The 25,368-nt window shown below is 34.5% G+C and overlaps 1 protein-coding gene across 1 annotated transcript in view; it reads right to left on the bottom strand.

Moving 5' to 3' along the window:
* PTPRQ (protein tyrosine phosphatase receptor type Q) overlaps positions 1-25,368 on the bottom strand; it is a 204,133-nt gene that overhangs the window by 35,135 nt on the left and 143,630 nt on the right. Inside the window, exons 31-34 of the mRNA XM_047867339.1 lie at positions 24,596-24,818; positions 22,875-22,948; positions 12,983-13,082; positions 10,327-10,455 (exon numbers count right to left, since the gene is read on the bottom strand). Coding sequence (XP_047723295.1) covers positions 10,327-10,455; positions 12,983-13,082; positions 22,875-22,948; positions 24,596-24,818 — 526 coding nt within the window. The remainder of the gene's footprint in view (positions 1-10,326; positions 10,456-12,982; positions 13,083-22,874; positions 22,949-24,595; positions 24,819-25,368) is intronic.

Raw genomic sequence — 25,368 nt, 5'->3', positions numbered from 1 at the left:
CTAATAACATAAAGACTGTAGTAATTCAGTTTTCACATTATCATGTGAAAGCATTTCTCATCATGCCCACATTTGTAATGTTTCCTTACAACTACCTTTCACATATCCTGTTTGTACTCCACATACTTTCTAGCATCCCTCCCTCTCAGTTTGTACCATTTCAGGTGTTTTACCACAACCATATCCTACTGATTCCTCAACAGCTGATTCAAATGTTAACCCTTCTATGGACCTTACTCTGATCTGTTATAGAGAAAATAACTTCTTTCTATAAAACCAAATTTCTATGGACAGGTCACTTACCACTTGTATTATGGCTGTATAAGTACATGTATTAAGGATATACATGTTGAGGTTCATGTATACTTGAAGGCTGGGGCAGGATTAACACTTGGTTTTGCTATAAATCCCTTGTAACCTTATTCATAGTAGACGATGAATTAATCATCATTAAATATAAAACTGTGGATGCATTCAGACTAGGACACATAGAATGTTAAACATAAATACTGTGATTATTATGAGAGTATCTAAAGTGAATGAATTTTCCACTAAAATAGAAGGCAATTGAGAATTCTCAGAAGTTTTAGCTAAGTATGATCAATAGATGTATGAATAAACACTATATGAGTCTAACCAAAGCCATATTGGATCCCCTAACTAGAAGTTAACAGGAGCTAGATACCTCGTAGGAAATTAGATATATGAATAACAAAATCATCTTGCCTATCCAACTAATAAAAAGATAGACTTCAAAAAAACAAGTAAGAACTATTTTGGCTTTATTTTCCTTTGTATCACTCTCTTTTTCTAAACCTAGCCACTTTATGTAACCTATTCTTTACATTTGTATTTACGTAATATGAGAAACAAGACTTCTAAAGTCTAATTTTTATGTAATTTTCCAGTCTATGCTTATGTTACCAGTATGTGTGACCTGAAATTGAAATACCTATCTGGATGGCTTAAATAGAGAAGACATTTTGGCACACATTACCTGACTATTCAAATAAAAGATTTTTTGTTGTTGTTGTCTATAGTATCCATATCATTGCTTTGATACTTAGCTTCATATTATAAAGGTGCATTTTTCCGTTAAGAATTCGCTGCATTCTAAATTTTATTATAGGTTTTAAAGTCTGTTTTTATATAGGAAAAAAATAAATTTGAACAATTTATACAGGAAACTAGAAAAGAAGGTGGAGCATAATACACAAAAGCATTGACTTTTATTGATGAGAAAATTAAATTCTTTTAGGAAAAATTGTTTGTTTAGATAAGCATAAAAAATACCTCATAGAAATTAACGTGCATGAAAGTCAGCAATGTTATTTTAGAAGGAATGTTATTTCCAAATCAAGTGATCTGTGAAGATACTCAAAGAAACTCAAATAGCAAGCTTTTTATTAACATTTTTAAAAACTTAAAGTGTTACATAGGGAGAATTTTAGACTGGTATGGTACACTTATTTTAACCCTTATTTTATTCACTTACAATGGTGAAGATACTGTCAAATTGTATTCAGTTCGTTATTATATAAATCAATTTGGGAACTGTCCAGATTTCAATAAGATAACTGACCACTTTCCAACAGGAAGGGCTAAACACTTCTTATTACATGAATCTTAGCTGTCTTAATTCCTATTCCTTTTTTTTGGAAAAGGGTATTATTTCATGTCTGGGCTCATTTTTTAAAAGTCTATCAAAAACTTAAATTCCACTCAGATTACTCTTGATAGATTCAGAGAGGAACCATTTATTTATGTTGGCAGTGGTGATTGAAGACCATATTGTCACAGAGACTCAGCTTTCTCTCAAGGTCAATTAGTTGAAATCTATAGGGAATTAAAATATAGTCCAAATAGAGAGCTATGGATGATAGCCTATAGATGAGCAGCTTAAATCAGCATTACCAGTGGCATAGGACAAATTGAGAAACCTCGTGTTTTCTACTTAGGTTAAAAAGAAAAGAACCTCAAATTTTATTGCATTGGTTTAAACTATGTATTTGTCAAACTAACAACATACTTCATATTCAAATAAAATTTTGTTAAGAATCTTTCTGATAAAATATCTTAATGAACCTTTCCAAGTTTTAGAAAATGTTGAGAGTGAATTTTTAATTTATAAATTTCAATGGCCATTAATTGTTCTAACACTTACATGTACTTCTTCAATGATATCCTATTACTTATCCACAACATTTACTATAATGATTTCAAAGGTGTCTTAAGTTTTATCTTTTCCTATTGTTTTTATTTGTTTTAGGCTTTAAAAAGTATTCTTTCAGATCCTTCTTCATTGTTTTATCAAATCACCAACAATTTTTCTTTGGTCCCTAATATAAATTTAAACAATTATCCTAATCAATCCTTGAAAAGTTAAAAATATAACTACCATATGATCTAGCAAGTCTACTTCTAGGAATGTCCAAAGGAGATGAAAACACTAACTCAAAAAGGCATCTGCACCCCTATGTTCATGGCAGCATTATTTATAATAGCCAAGACATGGAAACAACCTAAATGCCCAGCAGAGGGTGAATGGGTAAAGAAGTTGTGGCATGCATATATATATATATATATATATATATATATATCCATAAAAAAGAGGAAATTCCACCATTTGTAACAACATGGATGGGTTGGAAGGCATTATGCTAAGTGAAATAAGTCAGAGAAAGAAAAATAGTATATGATCTCACTTATATGTGGAATCTAAAAAACAAACAAACACAAATTCATAGAGAAACAGATCAGATTTGTGGTCACCAGGGACAAAGGGTGGAGGGGAGGGAGAATTGGAGGAAGGTGGTCAAAAGATGCAAACTTCCAGTAATAAGATAAATAAGTACTAGGGACCTAACGTACAACACAATAACTATGGCTAACACTGCTATATGGTATATTTGAAAGCTGTTAAGAAGATAGATCCTAAGAGTTCTCATAACAAGGAGAATATTTTTTTCTTTTTATTGTATTTATATGAAATATATATATACAATTTTATTGTATCTATATGAAAATATATATATATATTGTGGTAATTATTTCATAATATCTGCAAATCAAACCATCATGCTGTAGACCTTCAACTTATACAGTGAGCCATGTCCATTATTTCTCAATAAACTTGTAAAAAATGTTAAAAAAATATTATCTTAACCAATAGCTGGTACTATACAGCTGACTCTAAAACCTCACCTTATAAGGTAAACATACCACTTGAATAAGTGGTGTAATATAGTTCTTATTTAATTAGAAAAACAATCAATAAGTGATAGCTAAGTACTTTCTCAGTATATTTCCTCATATCTGTAAAGATAAACAGGTTTAATAGGAGCTTAGCTATTTAAAGGGCAGCTCTTTGGAGGCATCCCTTCCTTTTTCATCCCAGTATGTCCAGTGTCTACAACAGTGCCTGGCACTTGATAGGTGCCTGACTGATCCTTCTTTTACTCAAACAAGATAAAATGGACTTCCAAATAGATAAGGAAAAGCAACATTCTTCCTGACATAAAAGAGCTGTGAGAAGATTCCCAAGGAGGCAAGAGGTGTATTTTCATTATTATGAAGTCTTTCGACATTAGCACTTTTGAAAACAAAATTCTTGACAGATGTTTTTTCTTGTCTACCACATATCTTAGATTCTAGCCATGGGCATAAGATTAGCTACCTTGGGCAAGAGGGCAGAAGGAGTGGATAGAGAAGCTGAAGAAATTGCTGACAGCTGTTTGAAGAGGTGGACACAGACTCTCAGTGAGAATTTAATGAAGAGGACACAGATGACATAATATCTAAAAAGAAGCACTTCTAGACTGAACTATTATTAGCTAGCAAGGCAAGTTAGCACTGAAGTTCTTCAGTTAAGGGTTAGAAGGGAACCACAGAAAACTAAATTTGGAAGAATACTACATCTACTTTAACAAATATGATTTATGAAGAGGTGTTCTATAAAGGTTCTGATGAATCCAAACTAATTATGTTTACCTCTAACAAAGTAAGAGCTCTGACTAAGGTGGATACTACTGACTAATTCTAAGACAGGACATTTGGTTGTGGAGGAGAAACAGTGAGGATTCTATAAAAAATGGAAGTATTCTTCTCTGAGGCATTAATGGCATAGAGCAAAAAAAGTAAAAGAATTCTGTTTAATGACGTCAAAAAAGGATATTTGGCAGGGGGCAGGGTTGCTCAACCAGGCCCCTTGTGAGTCTAGAATGCTGAGGGGTCAGCTTTGAGTGCTGGTTGGAGTTGGATATTTTATGTGTGATGTGATCACTTAAACCTTTAGCTCGACAGAATCTTACTTTGACAACTGAATCTGATCATGCAGGTCTTTTGAGGAAAACGTATTTTTATAAAACTATTTTAATTCTGTCAGTGGGAACTTGGCAATTAGTTTATATGAAGTAAAACAAGGTTACCTATGATTCCAAAATGCTGAATATGATTAGAGTAGAAATAGTCCTGGATTCCACTGTTTTAATCATGCTGAGTACTATTCATGATCAATGAGAATGTCAGGAGCCTTGGCCCCATCCAGGCTTGTGGTTCATGGGGACTGATTCCTCTGTAATAGATTTGGGATTTTGAAATAAAATGCATTTTTGTTCTTTGCCTCCATTCATATTCTTTGCCTGAACAAACTGGTTATCTCTGGGGCACTCGATCAGTTGCTGGAGTCCCTGGTAATACTGACATTTTGCTATGCTACCCTCAGAATGCATAAAGCAAGTTTTGTGCTAGCCTACAAATGGCATTTCCAAGCATCAGAGGAGTGCCTGAAAGCATGCACAGTTGGCTACCCATTGGTTAGGGCTGAAGTACAGATTCCATGAAATGTGCCACTCTGTGTATGCCCCAGAGGCACAGAATGGAAAATTTCATCATCTTGGTCTTTACAGATTGCCACCTGCAGTAGTCGAAATGAGCTTGTGTGAAGTGTGGACCCAGACTCCATCTTTCAGATGGAGAACTCAGCTTTGTATCATGGTAATAATAACACAAGATGCATGTGCAGAAATCTAGGTGAAAACCTATTTTACTATCAAAGCTAACACAACATGAGAACACAGCAAATTCTCAGGACATGCACATTACGAGTCAATGTGCATTTTGATAAGGTTAACTTTACCATATCAATAGCATGCAAATTATAGAGGATATATCGTACCTAGAAAGCATAGGGCTTTTTTTCCTTTGGCTTTGGAAAAAATAGCACATTAAACAACAAAATCCTCAGTATAATACATTTAAAAATATAGAGCACACCAGCTGAAAAGATGAAAACAATCACAACAGAGCTCTGCACCACCATAGTAACTTACTGGATGACAAAAATCTCCTTGCGTCTAAAGAAAAATGAAGAATATCTGAAAGTAAACATTCATTGTTTATTTAGTACACGAACACACTGGATTAGTTTTTGCTGCCACCAGCACATGAGCATTAACTGTCTTGAGCTTCATTCCACTTCAGGACATCTCTTGTCCTGAATTCACATGGTCAGACATTTCTTATCTGGATTCATGTATTTTTGCCATTGTTTGCAAAATGGTTTCAGATAGAAGAAAAATTAATGACCAGAGTCTGTCAAAGAACTGATGGCAATTAAAATGCTAACAATTTTACATAGAGTTTCATATATCAGTCAGATATTATGTATTCTTATTGAAGGACAGTAAGACTTGGACTATTAAAGAATTTTTAGCTTCTGCAAGTTTGAACCTAGACTAAAATGCCATCACTCCTTTGCCCCTTATCACTAATGGACAAATAATTTGAAAGAAGCAGGTCTTCCCTTAGAATCATTTCTCTACATAGGAAAACTGCTTGAAGAAGGATACCATGGGGCCTTGTTTTTTTAATAGGGGTAATATTGATCTCATCTAGTACGCTTCAGAGTACACACACACACACACACACAGAGATACAGGCGTACCTTGATAACCTCCAAATCAAACAAACCCAGGCTAGCATCATGGCTCTCTTATTTACTAGATCTATGACTTTGGACAGTTACTTAAATTCGCTAAGTATCTTTTGTTTCGGGGTGCCTGGGTGGCTTGGTCAGTTAGGCGTCCAACTTCGGCTCAGGTCATGATCTCACAGTCCGTGAGTTCGAGCCCCGTGTCGGGCTCTGTGCTGACAGCTCAGAGCCTGGGGCCTGTTTCAGATTCTGTGTCTCCCTCTCTCTCTGCCCCTCCCCTGTTCATGCTCTGTCTCTCTCTGTCTCAAAAATAAATAAACGTTAAATATCTTTTGCTTTTCATTTGTAAAATGGGATTAAAAGTACCCGCCACAAAGGAAAGAGTTAAGTGAGATCATTACACACAGAATTTAACACATAGGAATTGCTCATAAACAGTAGCTATTATTATGTTAGCAAACCCTCTATGTGAAAGTATGCTGAAGTGATAATTTGTATAAAGATTGTAAATAACAATAACAATTCCAAATGTATTCTGATTTACAGTTTACAAAGCACATTCACAGAATTCTTTTAAATGGTAAGCTTCCTGAAGACGTATACATTTAACAAAAATTCAAAGCATACTTTTAAAGTTATGGAAGAAAGAAAGATACTCTTAAAGTAGCAATTCAGTTGTTTGCTTTATTTTGTTAGAATTTTAATTCCACTCATGATTGGGCCTTGAGTCTAATTAATGCACCATTACATTCATTCAAGTAAAACAGGCAAGATAATTAATATGGAATGATGCACACAATTGGGGGGGAACAGTTGAGGCTTGGAAGAAATCGAGTGTCAATAAAATACTTGTGAACATTCTGGTGGGTTGTTTAATTTTAAGTGTTATAACCCTCTTGGAAAAGGAGTTTGTATTGCAGTGAAATTAGTTAAAGTAAGTCACAGGACCAGCTGGTCTCTGCAATCTTGAAGATTCAGGTCTGCTTCACCTGAATGTTTGCTGATCTTGCCAATATCTCCTCCGAGAAACTTTTCTCACCTTCATGGGCTAAATGGCTGTGTTTCAAAGGAGCCATCACAAAATGTTTTGTTCATTTGCTTACAAATAACAAACCCCGAGGGTCATTTTCTAATCTGGTAAATATGGAATAGATGAGCCCAAAATATTAGATACTCTTCCTAAGAAATACATCTAGCATCGTCTCAACTTAAATATAAAATGTGCATGAGGAAATGATATAATTATCATTCCAAATAGGAATTTAAAACATTATCTTGGCCCATCCTGAATGTTCTCATGGAGTTACAGAGTACTAAATCATTTTTTGAGTTTCATTTTCCTTCACAAAGAAAAAGTATAATGTGCCAGAATTCTTCTTCAGATTCTTTGTGCAACAATGTAGAATATAACTAAATAATGAGAGTTTGCACATACAAAAATTACAGGATGAATCTCAACATATAAATACATATGCAGGCATGTATCATAAAATAAACACATATGCAGGCATGTGTCATAAAATAAATACTTTCTTAACTACAAAAAAGTCCTTGACAAGATTTAGTACAAGCATCATAATGACCATTTGTCAACTAGATAATCCCTAAAATTAATATTTTGATTAGATATTCTTCTTTTATCATTTCTCTTATGGACATGTCAAGACATATGACACTGAGGAAAACTGCTTGTCCAGCCAGCTAGAAGACAGTGGGCAGGTTAGAGGGGAAAGACCATGTCTAAGCCAAAAGTAGAAACAGCATATGTTAGCTGGGTAGATTTAAAGGAAATCATCTAAGTTCTTTGCTGCAAATAACACAGACATATGACATAAGTTATTCAACAATTTACAAATGAACTCAAATGCTCTGATTCTTTAGTCTCAGAATATACTGTCTCTTTGGCTCTACTCTCATGACCTGTATGACTTTGAATAGATTTAGATCTTCCAGCACCTCAAAGACAAGTGAAGAGCTTTAGAGCTTCACAGAAGGACGGTCCCTTGTATATGTACACATGACTAATTATGGATTTGTTAGTTACCATTTTTTTAGACTTCATATCTAATGTATTAGTGATCTTATTAAATGAAAAACCTTCAATAAATAGTAAAGCTGGAGACAGATCTCTGTAATGAAGAGTTAATACTCAAACAACTTGCTAGCTATTTTAATAAATTTCTGCAATAAATCAAGCAAAGGATATTATTATGTGTCATTGAAATTACAAATAAGAATGTTTTATAGTCAGTAATGCTAGAATTGTAACAAAAAATGAGAAAGGAAAAAGCACAGAAACTAAAGTTTCCAACTATGCTATTACTGGGGGCAATATATGAATTTTCTATGTGCAAAAGTAAATAAAAATTATTTGAAATATACTTGAAAGACACTTCTACATCAATTTACAAATAAAGCCACATATATGTAAATAAACATGGGAACAGGAAAACAAATAATTAGGAGTCAAGGTTAAGTAAGGCAGCCCCTAATTTATAAAAACCCAATAATAAACAATCTATGCAGTCCTTATCCACCTTTCCCTTTAGCTGCCATGACAAACACTGTTAAGAAAAAAAAAATCCTACAGCGTTTAGATAATAGCTGTGTTCAGAAGTGCAGGAAAGGGCAAGCTGTAAAAACACACAGAGCTTAGGGGATCTAACCTCACCATAGCCTGCCTAGAATGGTAACCTTCTTCATCAAGAATACTTTAATACTGACTGACTTTTTTCACTTTATTATGTCATATCTCCTAAAGATCTACATCCTAAGGACTATTGGGAGATCAATGAAGATTCTTTTAAAATAAGGCCCTAGAAGTGTTTAGATACTTAGAAGTTCACATTTTATTAGGAACAGACTCAACTAAATTGTTTAAACAACTAAAATTAATTGCACTGAGAGAGTTGATGTTTTATCCCGGGTACTTTTGGGTGTAGAAGAGAATGAGGTCTGTAGAGGGGGCACAAAAATTTGAGAAAGTGGTACAGAAAGGGAGTTGGGGAAATACTATAGAAATTCAGTTGGCTCCAGAGGGAAAGGAGAAGAAATTTCTTTTTACCATGAAGGATGACCCTTTTAGCACCGAGATATAGCCTAATACTGGAATGCTCTATTACTCCTATGATGTGGCTTAACTTGGGCAGATTACCCTGAGGACCTCTTGATCTTTTATATGTAACATTTCTTATGTGGAAAACTATGTCCTAGGTAATATATAACCATCTTACATATGTTCTTTGGAGCACTATCCATTTTGTTGCATCCATAGATACAACCTTTATTAGAATATAAACAAAGGTAAATACCTAAATATAAAGAAGTGAGTTTTTCTCTTTAACAAATCAGATTTCCTTCTAATTTAGTGATAATACTGAATAGCTTTCATCTTGCAGTATTTGGAAGGGCCCTGCTTATCACATGGCACTTCCCACTATAGCACATATTAGATATTTTTAGACATGCTGGAAATATTCTTTCAAAGTCAATCTATTTGGTAAAGACCGGCTTTGCTAAATGACAACTATAAACAATTCCTTTCTGAGCTCAAAAACTTTGATGACATATTTCAACAGTTAATAATAATTTTTTAAAGTACAGAAGTGTTGTGCATATACTTTGGAACAACTATAATGTGCTTACATACATCACAAAATATTGGGTCTAAACTTGTTATAATAACCTGATGACAGTTTTTATTAAGAATTTGATGAATTATCTTAATAGACACATTTTTCAAATGTGCCAACATTTAGAATATTTTTTAATGATTTTAAAAGGATTTAAAATACTCTAAAATTAAACACTTTAGTATTTCCAATACATACCGATGGCACACTTTTCCTTCCAAAGGTAATTTTTACTTTGTATTTAATTTTTAAATACTAAGCGACTTAAAATATAAAGTGTTAATACACAAGTTGGACTTTTAATGTAATTTTACACTAAAAAAAAGAGCTATGAGAAAGGCTTTTATAAATATGATATAAATAGTATCAAGTAGTTACAAATTTATTTAAAACTGTGATTAAAAATATGGATACCTCCAGAAAACCCATAAAAAGAAATCATATGAAGTAAATTATTAAACATAATTTTAAAGGCTTAATGTGTAAAAATATTTGTTTCAGGGCAAAAAAAAAGAAAGAAAAAGAAAGCTTGGTTGAATATTATAGTCCAAGGTTCATATTGAACTCAAAGCATAAGGAAGATTAAGTGATTCTCCGAACACCAGTGAGAAGTGTGCAGAAGATGGAGGTCACCCTTTGAAAGAAGATCTCTATGACCTGTGTAAATAGGAGCCCCACAAACACTTCCAACAAGCATAGGTCAGAATAGGGTCATGGCTCCAGGCCCTCTGAACCACTGTTCGCCAAGAGGAGTGTGCTCACCGCGTTAATCTCTCGCCCTTCAGTTCCAGGTCTGCCACTGTGATGAGCTGATCCAGCTTGAATTTAGTGTCAATAATTTCTGCATCCCGAGGAGAATATGTGCCACCTTCTTTCTGCTTCTGTCGAATTCTAAAATAAGTATAGTAAAGTCCAAAAAGGAAGTATCATAGAAAGCATATAAACTTAGGTTTTGTTTTCTTTTTAAGATACTAGTCAAATAATTTCTTTGTTGGGGTCATTTCTCTGAATATGTTGCAAATTTATACCTACTCAACTTCTTTTTCTTGCTTTAATTCCATAAACCTATTCTACCATATTCCTTTAACATGTTGCTTTGGTGAAATTTCAAATTTTGATGAGCATTAGTTGATCAAGGCTTTGGTCGTCGGCAAATTTAAAATATAGAGCAAATGAAACCAATGCCGTGTGCTTGTTTTTCCTCTCTCTAGCTGTCTCACAGATTTGTCATAAAAAGAAAGTGTGCCAAAGTGGAAATAGCTCATTGCTATCATCACCAATACTACAAGACAATGTCCCATTGTTTTTATATATGTGAAACATTTATACATGCAGGAAAATGCATGGAAATATGTTTTTGAATTGTCTCATTGGCTTTTTACACAAATATTGAAAGCATATATTGTTATCTTTACATTAGAAAACTCAGGTTCAAAGATAAAAGTCACATGAATCTGAGAATCTAATCAAGGCCCTATCATTTTACACCCTTTCCATGCTTACCCTTCTTTGACACAGTATGGTGTGTTACTAGTGATACTATTATATCTATCACATTACAAACATTTTTTTATTATGTGTTATGTATTAAGGATGGTATAGAAAGTATAAAATATGGTTCTTATGCTCAAGAACATTACAATTTAGTTGAGAGGCAAGATCTAAGTGTAGAAAAAGCATAAAAAGAAAAAATCCAAATTACAATTCATGTGACAACTATTAGTATTGTTAGGAAGTAAAAAAGTGAGATTTGATTTGAATGCTCCAGAATGAGAAGGAGGAGGAAGCACATTTCTGGTTGATGGAACAAAAGCAGAGTTCTATAAAAGCCTAAGGAATGTTCTGGTGAGAACAGACCTAGTTGGCCAAAGAGAAGTATGCTGGGAATTTGTAGAGAGTAAGTAAGAGGGGAGTATTTCTTGCCCACATAAGGAGTTCATCCTGTAAGGAAATGAAAAATCAGAGATTTTAGAGCAAGGAAACAATATGAATGTGACCAAGGCATGTCCCTGAGGGGTATGCCTTGGCCATATTCATATTGGAAGGAAGATATCTTATACAAATTATATGTCTCTAAAACTAGAATAATGACTTTCTCTCACCATCTTCTGGCTGACTCTGAGAACAGTATGCAGTGTAAGAAAAAAACATTTTTTTTCAAGAGTTCTTCAAATTAGCCATCAAAATGATGATTTGACAGGTGCAAGGTGAAACAGATGATGGGAATTCAGAATACAGGACAACATTCTTCAGGTAAAATAAAAACAGGGCCTATTAAGCTACTTAGGAAATTAGTGTCATGGTTATTTTTGCAAATGTAAGGGCCCTTTAACTCAGCAATCTACCTTATGGCTGGATTTTAGGACCATAACTAAGATTTCCCCTGAGGCCCTGCAAATGGCAAGGGAATTAGGAGGCTAATACTGAGAATTTAAAGAGGCCCTTGGAAAATGTAGCACAGACTCATTGGTAAAGTAAACAGGAAAAAGGGGCTCATCATGTAAGGAAGATGGACGTCTTTAAATGTCATGATCTCAAAAGAGATCATGTAAAAATGATCTCTTCTGTATAGTTTAAAAGTTAGATTTGATTAAAATATATTTCATTAAATCTATCATAGTTATAAATTATTTTTAAATACACAAAAGTCCTGGCACCTTCTGCTTTTTTTGTTATCACTTTATTGTCTCTTAGTTTTAAACCTGCCTTTCTTTGTCCTGCTTTGTGATATTGAAGCTAGGCTCCACACCCTAATACATCCCCTTTGCCAGCCGGTGGGATGTTAAGCTTTATCAATCGAGAATACTAGAGTGACCTTCAAGGCAAGAGGGACAGGGAGATACTTCCCTGGTGTGTTCCAGGTCTGCATTATCATTATTCATTGTGGAAGCCCAGCAGCCCACCTCTGTGAGTGCTAGCTGCCTCCTAAGTGCAGACTCTTCCCATTGGTAAATGATTCCAAGTAGCTCAGCCACCCACGTCATCCAGCAAGAGTGAGTTGTTTCTACAGACCAATTCCAGCCTGTCTACTCTCCATCAATGATCGTTAGCTTCAGTAGAACAGCTCCAGCCCCTCCCTCTGTCATATTTCTCTGCCCACTGATAGGTGATAGGCTGTATGTGCCTGTGGTAGACATTCCATGTCAAACTTTGGAGTGAGACTTCTTCTAATTCTTAGTTCTTTTACTGTCCATTCTTCCTCACCCTTGAGAGAGCAGCTGCTTTGTTGTACTTGCTATTTCTGGAGCCTTTAGAGTTCTTTTACCCCTTATGATAATTAACTACTTCTACAAGTTAGCAATTTTTTAAATTAAATATTCCCCATTCTAGTAACTATTGGGGCTTCTGTCTCCTGATTGGACTATGACTGAATAATGTCCATAAGCATCTTAGGAATGAGAGTACAAATAAATCTTACCTTGCAAATGCAAAAATAGCTGTTCCAAGAAGAATGATTGAAAGGATGCACAAAGTGACTGAAAGAATAATTTCTACAGTTCTTTCTGAAAGTCCTTCACCTGAAAAGCAAGAAGTATAACATTATTATTAATTATAATTATTAAATATTATTTGGGTCTCAAAACACAGAAATATATTTTCTTGGAATGTTTCTCAAGAATGCTAATAAAGTGTACAACTGTGATTGTTCCACTTCTTCTCCCAGATCTTCTAAATCTTGGGCTCAGCCCTCGGACCTCTTCTTTTTTCTATCTAAACTTACCACCTCAGTGAGCCCATTGCTGCCTCACGGTTTTAATTTTCATCTATATGATGATGACTACTTAGTTGCTATCTGTTGAACTCCAGACATGAATATGCAATTGCCAATATACATCTTTAGAAATGTAATTAAAATTTCAAAATCAATATTCAAAGCTGAACTCCTATAATTCCTTCCTTTTAACTGCAATCTTTCTACCTCTTAGTTGATGGCAACCTCACTGATCTAGCTGCTCAGTCCAAAAACTTTGTAGTTATCCTTGACTCTTCCTCTCATAGAACATATCCACAATATCTGAGGAAATCTTCTTGCTTGTACCTTCAAAACACATACACTTTTCATTAAAAGAAATAAGGGGCTGGGGCGCTTGGGTGGCTCAGTTGGTTAAGCGTCTAACTTCAGCTTAGGCCATGATCTCATGGTTCGTGAGTTCAAGCCCTGCATCAGGCTCTGTGCTGACAGCTCAGAACCTGGAGCCTGCTTTAGAGTCTGTGTCTCCCTCTCTTTCTGCTGCTCCCTCCACTGGCACTCTGTCTCACTCTATCAAAAAAAAAAACATTAAAAAAAAAGAAATGAGGGGAAGTTGGAGAGGTAGTAATCCCAAAGTGTGGTTAGAAAACAAAAGGAATTTGGGACATCTAGTGGGGCAAGAAAGCTAAGAAGCTATCAAAGGCTAATGGTACGGAAAGAATGAAAGATCATCTTGCAGAAGTTCCTACTGGCCAAAGAAGAAACACTTTAAATTTTATAATGAATAAAAGCTGAAATTGGTGGAAATAGATTCAATATATAAAAATCCACAAGTTCTAATATTATTCAATGAAAGAGAAATAAAAAATCTACAAAAATCTTTTAACTTGTAAACACTGGTTATAGCTAGAATACCATTTCCATACTTTAAAAGGAAAAATTAAGCATTTTCCCCCTAACTTTCTCAGATGGACTGTATTTTATGAATTAAAAAAAAAGTTCTAGTTAAGGCAATAAGGCTCCTCTTTACAAGAGAGTTCAGTTTAATAAGTGTGGAAGGAATAATATAATTAGAAATTAGTTTTTCACTCCTAATAAAATAATTGATTTAGGTAACAATCATAAATGTATCCTTAATGAGTAGGAGGAAGGTTGTTAGGGAACTGGATATGAACAGGATGCTGAACTATCATCCTACAGACTATTTGCTAGTTATAACAAAGGGGAAAAATAACTTTCCAATGAAGGATCATGTTGTCACTACAACTAAACTCACTGATCAATTCTGACGTCATTGAAATGAGACAACCAGATATTATACACCTCCTGAAGAGAGGTATTTGAATCTAGGCAGAAACACCTGCAAAATGTCCTTGCCAAAAATGTTAATTGTGAATATTCAAACTTTTAGATTTTATTTCTAATTTATAAGAAAGTAGAGGAAGGAGGAAAAAATTAAATCACACCAAGAGAAAGCAATCAGACAAATTCAGAATATGGGACCTCCTTTAGAGCAATCTATCTGGTTGCCTTAATGTGTCTGTGACATGGGGGAAAAAAAGAGGAAGAAGAAAAGAGATTAAGAGACACAACAATAGAAAATAACGTATGAACCTCTTTTTGGATCCTGATTCAAACATAGTATGAGAAAAAAATCTGAGGATGATGTGAAAGTGCATATCGTATTATATAATATCAAGGATTTATCATTTTTTATTTAGCTGTGACAATATAATAGAAATATACTTATTAGGGAAACATAATGAATAGTGGAACATCATGTTTTCTGTAATTTACTTTAAAATACTAAAAATTAAAAAGCAAATGCATAAATAAAACAAATATGACAAAATGTTAAAAATTATTACATTCAAATAGTGAGTATTTGGGGGTTCATTATACTGTTCAAAACTTTGTGTAGCTGTATTCATCTCTCATCCCCTTTGCTGCTTGTATTCTGAGCCAGATCAGCATCTTGTTTTGCATACATTATTGTATAGACACCTAACAAGCCTTCTTGTATCCATCCTTGTTCTCTTCCCATCTATTTTCAATATAGCAGGAATAGTAATCCTTTTAAACATTACCTTTCTACCTAAAATCCTCCTCATCTCTCACAAGGAAAAGCCACAGTCCTTCCAGTGGCCTCTGTGATCTGGTCCTTCCTTCATTAACTCCCTGATTCCCTGTTATCATTCTGACTTCCACTTCCATCTCCACCTTAACTCCACTGAAGCCAAACTGGTCTACTTACTGTTCTTGGAACATACCAGGTCAGAGGGTTTTTGCACCAGCTTACTCCTGTGCTTGGAAAGATATTTCCCTTGCATATCTGAGTACCCATTCATAAGCTTCAGAAGTTTGCTCAAATATCACCATCTCAAAGAAGCCTACACTGACTGCTTCCTTTGTACTGAATGGATGTGTCCCCCAAAATTCATATGTTGAAGCCCTAACCTCTCAGTGTGACTGTACTTGGAGTAAGGAAGTAATTAACATTAAATGAGGCCATAAGGGTTGGGCCCTAATCCAATAAACCTAGTGTTCTTATAAGAAAGGACACCAGAAAGCTAGCTCTCTCCCTCTGTGCGCATGTACTGGAGAAAAGCCATATGAAAACAACAAGAAGGAGGCCTCCTGCCAGCCAGGAAGAGAGCTCCCACCACATAACAAATTGATTGGAACTCAGTTCTTAGATTTCTAGCGTCTGTGAGAAAGATTTCTGTTGTTTAAGCCTATGGTATTTTGTTATGGTAGCCTAAGCAGACTAAGACATCATCATATTTAAAATGGAAACTTACAACTTCCTCACTTCAGCCTTTCCCCTTCTATATCCTCTGTACTCTGTTCTACTTTTTCTTTTCTCCATTGCCCTCATCACACTTTAATATATCTTATAAAACACTTATTTATTATCCTCATGGTTCATTATCTGTCCATAATGTAAAGTTCCCTAAGGACAGGAGTCTTTGTTTTATTCAAAACTGTATTCCAAGTTCTGAGACTAGTACCAGAAACATAGTAAATGCTCAATAAATACTTGATAAATTTACTTATGAATATAAATATTGGTTTTGAAATAGATACTGAAAATTTTCAGTTTGAAGATCAGCATTGAACCAAATAAGGACATACAAGGTATTTATCATTTACTTTTAAGAAATTATTAATTATAATTATAACCAACTTTAAGTTATATGAGTTATAATTTATAATTTTACTGTAAAAAGTATTAAAGTTAAGTGACAAAATAAAATAGGTTAGCTATCTGTATAGTATGCAAGGATTAGTGTTTCACCTTTTTTCCCTGGACTGGTGCTTATAAAATGTTAACAACAGGAAAGGGTTCCTGTGGCTATTTTGCATGGTAGATTCGAATGAACACTGAATCTTAAAAACGGTTACCAGAGTTTCATGATCATCTAGCATCTCCAGCTAAGTTTAGGAGACTGTAAAGCAGCATGTAGCTCATAAAGTATTTTAGATACCTCTTTTTAATATATTAACATATGAATGGCTTGTTTTTATGAATTTTCACATTCTGACTCTAATTGAATATGCTTGGGAAAGGAAACATATGAAGATGAACAAAGAATAATCTGTATCAGGTAATACTGAATCACTGGTCCTCAGAAGCCAGTGGGGGAAAAAAATGATTTCATAGACCACAAAGAAGTGTTTGAGATTGGATTACCATTTCAAAGCACTAGCCAAGTGAAGTGAGGAAATGACATATAATGTATTAATAAACAATATGTAATCCTTTGGGCACATGTATTACAAATGTACTAGTAGGAAAGGACAAAGTGTACCATGGCTGTCCAGTACAAACTCTGATTCACTGCTATGCATATACCTACAGAACATTATTGCACAAAATGAAGGCATGTCTCCAGATCCTTCCACAGAAAATTGAATTCTTCACGTGAAAATATAAACATGATTCTTTTTGTAATAAGCAGAAGTCATTTCCTGACTAGACTTAAAATCCTACAAAAGTTCACCTTAAATTGTTTTATCTGCATAATAAAATGTACTGCTGTAAGTAAGCAATCATAATTATAAATCACTATTTTTCATAAGTATTTTTGATTGAAATTATCATTATTTAAACTCAGCTGATAGATCTGACTTAAGCCAGTTTTATAACTCTAAGAAGAAGCTTGAATTACATGAGTTCTAAAGCTCATAGGACATATCTTCCTCTTGATATAGAGGTATGTCATGTGAAAGATCTTAAAATTATTATTAATCTTAAAATAAATTCTTAGAACTTAAGTATAAGGATCTCTTCTTCTCTTTTGAACAGTAATAATCATCCAAGATATTCAAGACCTGCACAGACAATGTATTAAAAGTCACTCAATATCATAATTGAAGAGATGTAAGTTAAAATACCCAAGACATATTATTTTCATGCATAAGTTTGGCAAGATATTAAAAGTAGATAATAAACAGTGGTTTCCAGGGTGTAGAGAAAAGTGATTTATTCCTTGTTTAAAAAAAACAAAAAGAATTTTTGTATCTTTATGTGCAAAAATAAAGCATACTCATGTGTGAATGCTAATCTCCAAAAGCTAACACAAGAAGATGAAAAGAAAACAGCTGGAAGTAATTAAAAATGTTGCAAAGAGAAAATGGTAAGGCAAGGACAGGAAGTCCGTGGGAACAGAAAAAGCTCCAAGAGTAACGCAATTGCAACCCAATTGGACACTTAGAGATTTCCAGACACTGTATACAGCAGTTACAAGCACAGCGCTGGCTTGAGTCCAGATGCCTGGGTCTAAAGGCTGGTGCTGTCATGTCCGACCTCTGTAACCTTGGGCGGGCAAGTTGCTTAAAAACCCATTTTCAGATTTCTTACCAATCAATTGAGGATACCTATAAATAGGAAGTTATGTTAATAGTTTTGTGAAGAATATGTGGGGTTATGCATAAAAACCCTCATAAAAGCCTTGGCATATAAATACACAATTATCTTTATTAATAAACATTTTGTATTCATTCATCCATTCATTCATCTGATTTAATCTTCCAGTTAGCTTATGAGGGAGGTATTATTATTCTCATTTTGGAATGAAGATTTCAGAAGTTAATTTGTTAAGTAACAGACCCAAGGTCACATAAATTTAATATATCCCTATACTGCCCAAAATATGTCTGACTGACTGCAAAGTTTATGAGGTTCAGCACCACGTTACCAGTGCCTCGTTAACATCATAAACCTTTCTTCATTCCCCTGGTGTCTTGGGGACAAGTGATCCTTTTGCTGCAAAAAAAAAATACATAAAGACTCCCTATTTCTGTTTCTAAGTGAGCATATTGGAACTTCTCATTGTTAGCATAGTAATTAAATGAGAAGTATTATGACAAAAGAAAACAATCATAGAGTGCCTTTGCCATGGGGTTTAAGGTTTCATCTTGTTCAGCTTTAATGAAGCCCTGTAAGGTGCAGAAAGGAGTGTCTGCTTTTTAAATCACAGGAATCTTCTATAATTAAACCTTGTAATCAAAACATTGCCTATGAGCAGTTTCCATAAACTGATGTGCCTAAAGAGGATTTTAAAAAAGAGTTTAAGGATTCTTACGAATTTTGTTAATTAAAATGTTAATGCTCACTGCTGAGTGAAATCAAAATCAAGTAAGTTGTAGGTATTTCTTTAGGATTAAAATAATGGCATATGTCATTTCCCTTGTTTGTTCCTACAGGCCATAAAGATTTCCCTAAGTACAAACTCCTCTTCCACACATTCATCCTTATTCAGCAAAGCCCGGCTTGGCCCCTTCTCATTTGTACTTTTGTTAACCCTTTTCACTAAACTTAAACCTTTTAGTTCATCAGTCTGTGGTGATTCTTTTGCCCCTAATTTTAACTTCCAAATAATTGTATCTCTAAGAGGTGCAACCACTATCAAATATGACAGAAATGTTTACTCTGCACTAACTTAAAAAGACAGCCTTGTGAAGGCTTTTAAATCCTGAAGGATTTACTGATAGGTAACTTAGCCTGGAGATCACTGCCTGTGCTACACTCAATACTGGTGAACAAATGTGTATCCACTGGTAGTTTCATGACCTAGATGGTACCTTCACTTCTTTCACTGAAGTCTGAGATCACATCCACACATAAGTCCTCAGCAGACTTGTTAGGAATGTTGGGAGCCTCTAACCTGTTGTAAATGGTATCATCTATTCCAATCCATGGTATATTTGAGAGAAACAAGGACACAAACATCCTTTGTAATCTTACGATGACGGCAGGGTATTATACCAATGCATTTTACTATTTGCTTGCTCCCATTCTCACAGGCACAAAACTATTCTTGCCATTGACCACTGTAGGAATGGTCAAATTTATTTCCTTTTTGAGTTCTTCTACTATATCTTCCTTGGCAATGTTCTTTTTCCAAAAACTCTTATGACTCCATGGCCTTTTATTAGTGTCAAATCATGGACAAGATCCATTTCTGGAGGGTGCTCTTTGGTGCCTGACCCATCAGGGTTAATCTGATATCCACAGAACCCCAAGATCCAATAGCCAGATAAAATGTGAGGGCAGAAATTGATGGTAGTAAATCCATTAACCAGCCAAATGACTGGGCTACTTGTCTAGACATTGAGGAATTCTGCTCTAATGATACACTCCATACTTCAAATCTGAACATCTCCTTTCACCACAACTCAGTGTTGTACTCCTAGTCATCTTCTCCACTCCTGCTTGTTGCTCTTTTGCTAACTATAAATGACTATCTAGATAGTAGAACTCTATGTGTTCAACCCAGAATAAGCATAATATAAAGCCTAATACAAAGCCACTGTTTATCAGAAGAGAGTCCATGGGAGAAACTCTAAGGAGCAGCCTGTCCTTATGTCTCTGGTCTATAAATAATATATGAACTTTGTAAAATTTGAGCATAGATGCATGGAACACCCAATGGTTTTCTACCTTATACGTCCAATCTATGTTTCAGCAGTGCTTCCTTCGCTAACCTTGCCAAGCTCCTGTGCTCTGCCTTCTGTTCTATATCTTACATTCCCTTTTGACTACTGCTGTTACCAAGGCACACAAACATTAGCACCTGGATGACTTAGGAAGGAGACAGCCATGATTTCAAAGAACCAGAGAACTGATGGTATATTTCTGCTACCTTTTAGAATTAATGATTTTATTCCACTGCATTGCCTGTGAGAGAAAGGAAGAAAAAGAAGAGCATCACTGAGGAGCACCTTGAGACTACCTGCAGCCAAAGTACTAGATGAGGCCCAACCTTGGCCGGAGGGAAGCCATTTGGCAGAATGTGAGGAATCGTATCCCTGCACACCATGGTTTCTGAGACTTGACTTTCCCCCTTTTCATTCCGATTACCCTGGATGTCGTAACTTCATCTCTCAGATAACTGACTGAATGTATCCTCACATCAATAATCTGCATGAAACCAGCCATCTATGAGAGACAAGGTACATGACAAACTACAGAGCAAGGCAATCTCTTTAGTGCTGCTCCTACAAAATGTCATCTCCCTGAGACACATGAGCTATCCGCTTTGTCTATGTCTTTTCTCTTCCATCAGTACACACACCAGGATCCCCATTTGGTGGTGGAAACAGTTTCTGAATGCTATAACCTAACAAATTATGCTGATGCCATCAAGACATTTACTTCACTGTGGTGATGACAGGGTGTGATAAATTCACCTCTCCAATGAAGAAATACTCCACACAATTTCAAAACCACAGGCTTGTCAGCCAATTGTAAAATGATTTAATTACTTGGTAAATTAATCAAGCCATTCATTTCATGGAATTAGACAGGATAGCCAAAGAAATTCAAGTCATTCCTCTAAAAACATCTATAGAGCAAACCATGAGCCCCTTCTTTGTATCTTCAAGGTTCAAAATTGCCTTAACTAAGTAGAGGCTGTGGAAGCTGGCATTTTAGACAATTAATGTTCCATAACTGGATAAGAATTTCTAAGTGAAAATGATGGGAAAAATCTAACTTCTTCCAGCCACAACTCGCACTGAAATCTGTTGTAGCTCGTATTATGTTATGGATCTGAATGACACACAGTGGTCCACATTCTCAGAGCTTAACACAGAGAAAATAGGGGTTGTGATGTACTTAGAGAAATCCTAAGGAAACAAGATCTCCTAAAAAAGTATATTTTAAAAATCGTTGATTATAACTGATCTGAAAAGAAGCTATTACAATTTTTTTACTGTGAAATAGTAGTATCTTTACATATGCTATTTTATTTAAATCTGAAGGGGGACTACTATCATCATCATTTTCTAAATAAGGAAACTAAGGTTTATAAAAGTTATTTTCTCAAGTAGCAGAGTCAAGATTTGAATCTAGGTCTAAATCCTGTATTTGTACTGTAATGGTTATGGGATCTGTGCTAGAATCCTGGCAGAGTCATTTAATTACATAATCTGAACCTTGGTTTCCTCATCTATATAATGGAGCTAAAATTAGTACTGAACAGCTTCTCTCAATCTCAGCACTACTGACATTATGCACTAAATAATTCTTTGCTGAAGGGGCTATGCTATGCAATGTAGGATGTTCAGTAGCTTCCCTGGCCTCTACCCACTACATGCCAGTAGCTTGGACCCATAATTGTAACCACCAAAAGTGGCTACAGCCATTGCTACATATCCCCTGGAGAATAAAATCACTCTGGTTGAAAACTACTGATATAAATTAAAAGACACTCATGAAGGGGCGCCTGGGTGGCGCAGTCGGTTAAGCGTCCGACTTCAGCCAGGTCACGATCTCGCGGTCCGTGAGTTCGAGCCCCGCGTCGGGCTCTGGGTTGATGGCTCAGAGCCTGGAGCCTGTTTCCGATTCTGTGACTCCCTCTCTCTCTGCCCCTCCCCCGTTCATGCTCTGTCTCTCTCTGTCCCAAAAATAAATAAACGTTGAAAAAAAAAAAAAATTAAAAAAAAAAAAAAAAAAAAAAAGACACTCATGAAGAGTCCATCAGTTAGTACACAAAAAGAGCCTACAAGATGATAATGGTGAAGAAGGAGGAGGAGAGGAGGTGAGGGGGAGGAGGAGTGGAGGAGAAGGAGGAGGAGGAGGAGGAGGAGGAGGAGGAGGAGGAGGAGGAAGAGGAGGAGGAGAATACTTGCATTTGACTAAATTGCACTTATGTTTTATTCAGTCCTGATTACATGGATATAATAGAAAACAACTCATGAAATACTTGGTTAGAAAGAAAATAAAATTTAAAATGGCTGGTAATTTTCTAGTTTTTAGGATTATTTCAAGAAAATTTCCATAAATCTTTTTCTTTTTTATTAAGTAAAAATGTTTTACATATAAGATTTTATATTAAACAATCAAGTAAATACTTGCTTAGTATAAGGTTAGTATACATCAGCATAGAAACAATACCATATTAAAATCTATGTCCAGATTTGAATAGATGGATCATACATCACTTAAAACAATATCACAAATGCTATTTTTCCTTTGAAAGGCTAATTAACCTTGAAGTGAATTTATACTTGAGAACATTAGTCATGGATTAATATATTCGCTAATGAATGTTACAACTGTGATTAGCATGTTGAGATTATCAGTGAAATTAAATTACAAAATATATCTTACCTAAAGTCTTAACGGGATCAGAATAATCAGAATCAGTAAATTGTCCCATAATATTGGTGGCTCTAAATTTAAATCTATGAAATAAAAAAAATTAAAAACCAACAATTTGCATGCTATATGATTTTCTTCTATGAATAATTTAACAAATAGCAATGAAAAAATACACATTTTTATTCAAAAGAAAATGTATTTACAAGATGTAAACTTAGAAATCAATTGCCACCAGAGCAATATATCCTATCTTTATGGGAGATGAATAATTATCCTGCACACGAGAGAATGACTAAAAATTTGGTCAGACTCTTGAGCAGTCCCAGTAGCTTAATCAGATGAAGTAGATTACATTCCTCATAGATTTGTTTAGAATGAATTATTTCATGTCTGTGTGAAAGTGTATTACACAAACATACTTTATAGAGTATAATAACTTATACCTCAACTACCTTTGAAAATACCAGTGAACTAGATTTAGAATGGTCATATAGAATTTATTTTGTTCACATGTTAACAAATTAAGAAAAATGCTTCTTAGTGCTGTGTGCCCAGCTGTATTTTTACTTTCTATGTTTTTATGACATAAAAAAAAGAAAATGGTACATAATGGGTGGTTCTAACAAATTCAGAGACAACTGAAATTTATCTTACTTAAAAACTACAGATATCCAGGCATTTTAAAATACAAAACAAACTTATGTTAAAGTTTATGTTAAACTTAAAGTTTCACTTTACAATTTAATTTCTACTATTCTCAAATTTTTATGATTTTATTGATTATATGAAAGAGTCTGTGTTGAAAATATGCAAAATAAACAATATTTGCATATTTGCAAATATGCAAAATAAAAAAGATTACATTTTTTAGTATATTGTTTTCATAGCTGTCATATATATGATGGTTAAATTTTAGGTAATAGCCAAAGTAACTGTACTTAATAATAGATGATAGAGCATTCTGTTTTTTCAAATGCCTGACTTCTCTACTTTTCTAATGTTAACTTGACCTAGGATGTTTATAAAGAATTTAATAATGCTTTAACTAGCAGGCAAACATGAAACTAGTTTATGACAAAAAATAATATAGTCAATTTAACAGGAGCCAATGATTAATTTAACAGAGCATTTAATAAATCCAGAATATCAGAAGTGGTTTTTAATACATTAGATTATTATGATCTGCAAAATGATAGATATTAAAGTGATTAAAGATATTAGTGATTAAAGGATTTTAATCACTAATTCAGAGTTTTGATAATACAAAGAGGAGAAAATTATTGTTATGACTCCAATAAACTGAAGCTGTCATCAAATGAAAGACTAGGATGGCATTTCTAAAACCCATATATTAGCATGTATTGCAAAATAATGGGTGAAAAGCACAAAATATTATGTTAGTCACATTATCCTCTACAGAAAGAATTAAATTTTCCTATCCATGTTCTCCAATACATGTTTTTCATATTGTCCTTCTGTCACTTACCATATCAACTCATAATTACTCTGAAGCATGCCTACTTTCCCTACAGAACTGTACATTTATGGAATGTAAGGACAATATCTCACCATGTTGATTGTTACCATGTTGATCTTTACCATGTGTTAGGTCATGATACATTATGGATGCCCAGTGCTTACTAGAAAGATGAAAGGATGGGCAGATGGATGAATGAAAGATGTTAATTAGCTTGCTATCATTATGCATAGTCAGCACCAACTATACTTACAAGTATTGCTTTTTTGGTTTCAAAGGTCCATTGCAAATTCTGTCTTCATTGCCAGGAATCATGCATGCATTATCAGCACCTATGATGTAGATTTCTTCATTGCCACTGAATTTTGTCTTTGCTTCTGTACATGGGGGGTTAGGAAAGCCTTCATTTGTAAAATATGGCCTTGGTTTATTAAAATATGCATCATACCACTTTGTTACATTTCCATCATGCTGAGCTATTTTCAGGAAGAAAGGATAATAATTATAAGTAACAGATGAATGTATTTTGACATTTCTGAAGAACGTTTCTATAATTACATGAGGAAAATCTGGATGCAACATCTGTCACTCTATAAACCACCAGGGATAATTCAGCTGATCTACCTACATAAACAGGAAATCCTATCTTTCCCCATCACAAATGAATCTATAGGCTTGCTGTGGAGGATGACTTCTCAGGTACAGAAAAGAACATCTCTCAGTAAAGAGTAACTCTTCTGTTCATACCTCCAAAGAACCTATCAAGACTCCGTCTTGCCAAATTCAAACAATCCTATCAGTATATGGAAAAAGTAAATCACATATTGTAACTATGCCTTTTCTTATCTTGTTCAAGTACTTTAGGCATAAATTAATGGTTAGTATAACTAATGATAATATTAGCAATCTGTTAAGCTCAACAGTTGTGTGGTAATTGGTAGTCAACCTAATATTACTAATTTTGAACTGAAATTTCTTTAGCATTCAACAATTCATACTCTAAAATTTAACGAGACAGGTTGACAG

This window comes from Prionailurus viverrinus, chromosome B4, assembly GCF_022837055.1.
Source record: "Prionailurus viverrinus isolate Anna chromosome B4, UM_Priviv_1.0, whole genome shotgun sequence".
Classification (NCBI taxonomy): domain Eukaryota; kingdom Metazoa; phylum Chordata; class Mammalia; order Carnivora; family Felidae; genus Prionailurus; species Prionailurus viverrinus.
Note: the sequence above shows the minus strand (reverse complement) of the source record. Positions and strands in the feature narration are given on the sequence as shown.